Source organism: Tupaia chinensis, unplaced genomic scaffold, assembly GCF_000334495.1.
Source record: "Tupaia chinensis unplaced genomic scaffold, TupChi_1.0 Scaffold000217_1, whole genome shotgun sequence".
Lineage (NCBI taxonomy): Eukaryota > Metazoa > Chordata > Mammalia > Scandentia > Tupaiidae > Tupaia > Tupaia belangeri.
Genome location: NW_006159692.1, coordinates 6,099,352 through 6,107,029, shown reverse-complemented (window position 1 = coordinate 6,107,029; position 7,678 = coordinate 6,099,352). Strand labels below are relative to the sequence as shown.

The 7,678-nt window shown below is 40.4% G+C and overlaps 1 protein-coding gene across 2 annotated transcripts in view; it reads right to left on the bottom strand.

Annotated features, from left to right (window-relative positions):
- Positions 1-7,678, bottom strand: part of PLCE1 (phospholipase C epsilon 1) — a 318,188-nt gene that overhangs the window by 45,003 nt on the left and 265,507 nt on the right. For both annotated transcript variants that reach the window (XM_006147651.3, XM_014587535.2), the window contains exons 14-16: positions 5,186-5,424; positions 3,028-3,089; positions 2,780-2,945 (exon numbers count right to left, since the gene is read on the bottom strand). In XM_006147651.3, the coding sequence (XP_006147713.1) occupies positions 2,780-2,945; positions 3,028-3,089; positions 5,186-5,424 (467 nt within the window). The remainder of the gene's footprint in view (positions 1-2,779; positions 2,946-3,027; positions 3,090-5,185; positions 5,425-7,678) is intronic.

Here is a 7,678-nt window from a genome sequence, read left to right as displayed (position 1 = left end):
AGAGTGTTTACCAGTGTTACCTGACTAGTGATTGAAGGCAAACATGGATGGCAAGAACATATTTTGGTCTCCTGAAACAGACATCTTGAAATCAGAGAGCCAGACAAAGGCTCTATCTGGGTAGATGGAGGTGAAAGTGCTGATACCACAGTCCAGAGGAAGTAAGTCCACTGAGTCCTTAATGAACTGGCTAACCATATATAAAGTTAATCAGGATAAAAATCTCCTCTTTTAAGATCTAAATTCAGCTATGAGCAAAGATCTTTGCTAAGAATAGGTACCATGAAAGAAGGGTAGAAACAAGAAGTTACCAGGATTTGACTATCTAATTCTAGAATGGTGTCTAGAGTAGAGATGGTAAATTTAATCCATAAACTCCTTCGCCACAGCAGACATCAATAATCAATCATAGCACACTTCCCCCCTAAGCTTTGTTATGTTCTTCTTGTGACCTCTTCAGTAAAATGCTGCAGGAAACATTATCAAAGATTCAGATGAGATAACTCCTATTTGCTATTCAGGATGGAAAGCTGAAAGCAGAGCTCCTGATTCGTGTATGTGCTTGAGTTGCAGCTATCTAATATCTGCTTGGAGCAACCTCTTCCTCCACACTCTCTTTCTGTAGACTACCTTAAAAATGATCACATAATGGGAAAGTAACCCAAGTCAAGGGGTTGATAAATTGACCCAGATCTAAAAACCACATAACTATTTCCATCCAACAGCAATCCATTACTAGAGGCTAGTGGTCTCTACAGTTTCTGTAGCAAAACTCAGACAGTGGAATGACTCTTAAAAATATTTTCACAGCATAGTCTGTGGCCTAGAATCCCAAGGTGATCAGCTTCTTTAAGCAGCTAGTGTATCTAGAAGTATATTGCCTTGGGCTGAAGCTTGCTATGCAACATGGCAGCTGGAATAGGAGGCTGCCTCATCTCTATGGCGACCCTGCCAGACTGGGAAGAAGGTTTAGCAACTGGCAACAGATAAGATCAGATGTTTTTTTCAGTATGAAAAGATGAACAGCCTTTAGCAAAGTCTATGTGGCCTTAAGATCTTTACATAAGGCTTGAAAAGGAAAAGCAGAGCTGGAAATGCTAGGTCAGAAGAACAGGGCTCATTCTCACTTCCCATCTGCTCTACAGAGAGATGTCAGGAGGTCATTCAGAAGGCTGAGGGAGAGGCAGAGTGACTGCAAATGAAGACAAAGGGGTCCGCCTGTAAGTTTAACCTCATCTGTGAACTATTTGAGGAACTCTTCTACCTTATTCAAAAGTTGTGATCATTTCTACTTAGGGTGCAATGGTATGGAGTTTAAGAACTTTGAAGTCCAACAGGGAAATAAAGTAGGAATTAAAGCTAAGTCACTGACCCTTGCTTATTTTGCTGGGAGAAATATACACACACAAAAGTATGTAGGTATACACCGATATGAAAGTATCACTTACATACATGTGTATACATACTCGCATGTATGTGTGTATTTGTGTGTGCATGTATATATATGTATATACAACACATATACGTACATATATATATATATATGTACGGTTGTCAGAAAAGTTATGATGTATTTTTGCATAGAAGAATATAAAAAATATGTCATGCCTTTTCTGATCCAATATATATAGTATCTACACACACATATATTTCTGTCCCATAGAACAATGATTTAAAATTTCTTTCAACCTGAACTATCTATGCAAATGGGAGGCCAATGTCTAGAGCATGTAAAAGATTTGCACCTCAGCTAAAGTGAGGCAGAGTATGGGAGCCTTCCTATCACCTCAGCGTCAAAACCTAGGTCCCTAAGCACAACTCCTATCAGGAAAATCTCTTCTCTAAGGGACACCTCTTCCCATAGTAAAGTCCCTTAGAAGATAGCATTAGAAATCTGCATTCTGTGCTACATAAGCTCTGGGACAAAAATTTGCCCCATGCTTTGAGGACTATCTGGACTATTCTGGAGAACAAAAGATCCTTATTTCCACTGGAGTTGTATACACAGTGCAATGATAATTTTCCAGGTTGGACCCATGCACACACAATCACACTCTTATATTCCCTGTGTCTTGCCCAGCTCCTCCCTGATAAACCCTACTAGAAGTTCAGGAAGCAGGCAGCAGAGCTGAGAACATTGTAGATATCAGAGAAACAACAGACATGTAGATCACTGAAAGTTCGTGTTCAGAGCATGAGGACATGCTTCTTCTAGTCCAGAGGACCCACTGAGCTTCAAAAACCATTCCCATGAATTTAGTGTGCAGGGACCGTGTCTACACTCTGTGCACATTTTTTCCCTTATGTTTGTTACCATAGGGATAGATTGATTGTCTAACTGCAAAGCAAAACAAATAATATTTTGGAAATAACTTGGGAGAAAGTTGCATTTTCTACTATACTTTCCCACTACAATATATTGATTTATTTAGCATTTAGTGAAACGATTAGATAATTTTCCCATGAGAAAATCTAATTTTAGTAGGAGTAGGTCAGACTAGGATCTAAAAGCTATGAGTCTCAAACAAATACTTTTTTTTTTCTTGCCGAGAATAAAGGTTAAGTGTAGACAGGAGTGAAAACAAAACAAAAAGAAGTAAGGAAAATAACTGCTGTATGTACAGACAGTTTTCCCATATGTCATGGTCCCCCACATTTCTCATGGAATAGTTTACTCTGCAGGCTCTTCAAAGGAGTCTGGGGTCAGGTTTTGGTGACTTTGGGGTTATATAAATAATAAAGTTTAATGAAAACCACATTCCAGTGGCCTTCCCAGTACCTGGCTGTAGAGTTCTACTGAAGATTCTCCTTTAAGCTGATGGCCCGTGAGGTAGGTGTTGTGTGAAGATTCAATGTAATAGTAGGAGAGGGGTAGCTGTAATTCTTTAATGTTCTCCTGTGACTCATCATTTTTTGAGGCAAAATTATCTTTATCCATCAGAAATCTAGGTGAAACACATTTTCTTTAAATTACATGGGGATAATATAAACTCTTAAAGGACAAGCAAAAGAGATTTCAATGGTTACCTTGCAAATCCTTCAAATGACATTAGGCCCTGATGACACATGCTGATACTAGGCTCGAACTTCTGTAAGGAATAGAAAAAAAAGTGTTATTTAGGTAAAGGAAACTAAGAGAGAGAGGAAAAAGCCATCATTTTTAAAAGATTTTTTTTGCGGTTCTGTTTTCATCAGGAAACATCTAAACCAAATATTTGAGCTAATTTAGTAATGTAGTGGTAAAATGTCATCTTTAGTCCAAAAGAAAACATTTATTATACGTGAGTTTATTATACTAAGCATATTTATTTAAGAGGAGAAAGAGGAGCAAGAGAAAAGAATAAGGCTGATTTACATGAAAGCAAAATGTATCAGTTTATCCAGGTGAAAATAGGGACAGTAACAGCAGCTACCATGGAGTTGGCAGCTACCATGGACTGGGGGGAGGTGAAGAGATGATTCACACTGAGCACTCAGTACTGTCTCCATCTGACAACATTACAAGAGTGATCAGCAATGGGATGAAAATACAATTGCTGGCAACTAGTCCACTGATTCCCAGTAAGGCGATAAGGAGAGTTGAAAACCTACTCATTTTGTTGCACACAACGCAGCCACACTAAAGGATCTCACCACCCCTATACTCTAGCTGTGCTCCAGCCTAACCCATCACCATCTCTTGCCTGGATGACAGGGACAGTCTCTCAACCAGTCTCTCTGCTTCCATTGCCTCACTAGCACAGTTTATGCTCCAATAGGGCCAGAGCACCCTCTTAAAAACATAATCAAACCATGTTACTCTCCTGCCAAAAATTTCCAATGGCTTCCTATTTTCTCATTGACTAAAGTCAACCCTGTTATTTGAAGCAAGCCAGACTATTAAAGAGAGGCATTGTATGTTCCCACTTAATATATACAGAATGTCTGCACTCTATGGCAGAAACGGAAAGACTAGAAGGTCTAAAAGCATGAAGAGCAACGGTGGATACTAGAGACAGTGTGGGAGAAGGGTGGGCAATGGAGGGCCGGAAGAAGGAAATCCAAAAAAAAAGCAGAACATTTAATGAACACAAAAATAGAAAATTATCTGTTGATGAAAATGTGTATGATAATGTCTTTGATTGGACTGATGTACAGTGTATTCATGCTTGGAAGATTCATTTTGTATGCTGTGGAGATATACAGGGATGTACAATAAGAAAAGAAAGTCAACCTCATGATGGCCTGAAAGTCTAGTGACTTGGCCCCTGCATGAGTCTGGAAGCACGTCAGTCATCCTCTGCCTAGCTCACACAGCCATCACAACAACTCATAAATCCTGTGCCAGCTCTGCTTCAGCCTTTGAGCTCGCTGCTCCCTGTTTGGAATGCTCTTTGCTCAGATCTTCATGTGACTTATTCATTTGGGGCTCAGTCCAAAGGCCACTTCTTTGGATTGAACTTTGCTTCTGGCCTCAGCCCTCTTGTGTCACTCCCTTCCTCACTCTGTTTCATCTTTTCCATAACTCAGAGTTACCTAAAATTACATACATCATATCTTTATGTGCCTGCCATCTGCCTCACTCACTGGGATGTAAACTGTATTGAGAGTCAAAGCATTTGCTTATTCACTGCTATAGTCCCAGCTCCTGGAACTGGGCCAACATAGTAGGAGCTACTTAATATTTGTTAAATGGCAAAAGAAGTTGAAGATCTAGATTAGTTCTGTTGCGTGTGCTAGAACAAGAAGGAAGTATGTAGTGTTTCTCTATAGGAGATACTGGGTCAAGGCCTGGGGCTTATATTAATTATATGTCAAATAAGAACACTTACATACTTGGTATCTCAACACAAACAAACAAAAACACCAAAATCCCTCTACTTCTGCCCAAAACTCAAAGGCTTTGGAAAGAAGACTAGAAAGAGTAAATATTGGTGCAGCTGTGGCGGCATGGGCGATCATATAGTGAACCACAGCACTGGAAGCCACATGGCCCAGTGCAGGATCAGAGTCTGAGTCCATGGGAAACACATTGGGTATTCATACGCCCAAGATCCCGATCGCGGGAGGGCTGGGGGAAGGGGACTGCACACATATTTTTTCTTGATGTAAATACACTTTAAAAATAAGAAAGAGTGATTACTTGGCAGGAAATTATCAGAGTAAGGTCATCACACACACATGCACACACAACATGAGCACGAACCTGGATGATGCTGAGGATTTCGTCGTAAGAGCAGTGTTCTCCTTGGCAATTCACTAGGAAGTCATTGAGCTGGAGGATGCCAACCCCAAATATGCCCAGAGATGTGCTCTCGATTCCAGTGCCATTTGTCACGATACTTGCAGCAGCAATGGCATCTGATATCTGCCTCTGGTTGTCTGAGAGCTGCTGTTTACTCTTAATGAACAACCCCAAGTCCGAGACATTTCTGGTCAACAAGTCTGAAACAGAACCACCAGAGTACATGGGCGGCATGGTCAGATCTGTCACCGAGTGTGTGTGGGAGACTGTGATGTACCCCAGACTTATGAAACTGAATAAGCTCTTTGCTAATCTGTCCAAACAAGCCATCAGACTGGGTACTTATTCCTGTTTCTGATGGGGGGGTGGGGAGAGGATAAGGAATAATTCAATGAATAAATAAAAGAAACTAAGAGCTAGATTGGAGCTCTTGATTCCTATGAGCTTTGGTACTATGTGGGAACAGTTATAGATTTGATTTGGGACTTGAAGTCAAATTTGGACTTTGGTTTTCGAGAATAATTTCATATTTCTACATTTGTATGTTTGTAGAGACTGAATAGATACCATTAAAAATTATAGTAAAGTTATCTTTTCTTTACTTTAAAAATGTAACTATAGGGCCAGTGTGTGGCATGGTGGTTAAGGCTCTAAACTCCCATTTGGCTGAACATGGTTCAATTCCTGGACCCAGTGGCTTGAAAATCATGCTGGGTGCATGAGTGTGTGCCCAAAATCCCGAGAGGAGAATGGAGGACAAGGAACTGTGGCATGGCCATTCCCATAGGGGGTGATTTCTCATTTTTATTCTTACTCTCTATCTCTCTCTGGTGAGTACATGCACACTATAGCAAAAAAGAAATAAAAAAGAAAAAACAAAACAAAACTAAAACTAAAAAGAAGGTAAGTATACACATTTGTGTGCAGGTTTCTGTATCAACATACATTTTCAACTCATGTGAGTGAATACCATAGTGAAATTGCTGGATCATATGGAAAGAGTATGTTTAGTATAGTAAGAAAATGCCAAAGAATCTTCCAAAATGGCTGTACCATTTTTTTGTTTGTTTTTCTTGCTATAGCGCATGTGCACGAGAGAGAGAGAGAGGGAGAGAGAGAGAGAGAGGGAGAAATCACGTCTCAGAGGGAATGACTGTGCTGTAATTCTTTCTCCTCCATTCTCTTCTTGGGATTTTGGGCATGCACACATATGTGCCTGGCATGTTTTCCAAACCATTAGGTTCAGAACTCAAATGGAGTGGTCAGCCACATAGCACCTGTTGCCCCAACAGCCATACCATTTTACACCTCCACCATCTATGTTCCAATTGCTTTACAGTCACACCAACTTTGGTATGGTCAGTCTTTCTAATTTTAGCCACTTTGGAAGACAGTCAGGCACTTTCTTATAGGGCTAAAACACAAACTTACCATATGATCCAGCAATTGTACTCTTACATTTTTGCCCAACTGACTTAAAACTTACGCTCACACAAAAATGTGCATACAAATGTTTATAGCAGCTTTATTTATAATTGCTAAAATTTGAAAGCAACCAAGATAGTTTTCAGTAGGTGACTGGATAAACAGTGTAAAAAGAAGTAAGCTGTAATACCAAGCTGCAAAAGGACATGGAAGAAGTTGAAATGTATGTTGCTAAGTAAAAGCAGCCAGTATGAAAAGACTGCATACCGGGTGATTCCAGGTACATACACGTGACATTCTGGAAAAAGCAAAACTATGCGACAGTAAAAACATCAGTGGTGGGGCCGGTAGATGGCATGGGTGGTTAAGGGGCCTGGACTTCTACATGGCTGGTTCAAGTCCCGGACCTGGCAGCTTGCTTTCTCACTTTCTCTCTCTCTCTGTCCCTCTCTGGTCAAATTAAAAATAAATAAATGAATAAATAAATAAAGTTAAATAAAATAATTCTCCAAAAAAAATTTCAGTGGTTGCTAGGAATTTGGAGGGAGGAGGGGAAGGATGAAAAAGTGGAGTACGGGGCATTTTGGGGGCACTGAAACTATCGTGTAGATGTTGTTATGGTACATGTGTGTCCTTACACGTTGGTCAACAGCTGTCGAATGTACGACATGAAGTGTGAACCCTACTGTAAATGACAGACTTCAGGTAATAATAGTATATCAATATTGACTCATCGTAAAAAATGTACTAAGAAATGAGGGGCCTTTAAAAAGTTCATAGAAAATATGCATTATAAAAACATTATGCCTGGGGGCCAGCAGATGGCAGAGCAGTTATGTTGATGAACTTCTCTATGCTGACCATAGTTCAAGTCTCGAGCCTGGTATCTTGAAACTCCTGTTGGGCACATGTGCGTACGTGCCCAAGATTCCAGGAGGAGAATGGAAGAGGGAGGACTGTGGCATGGCCACCCCCCCTGGGGGGTGATTTCTCACTTTCCCTCTCATTATCTCTCCCTCTCTCTTTCCC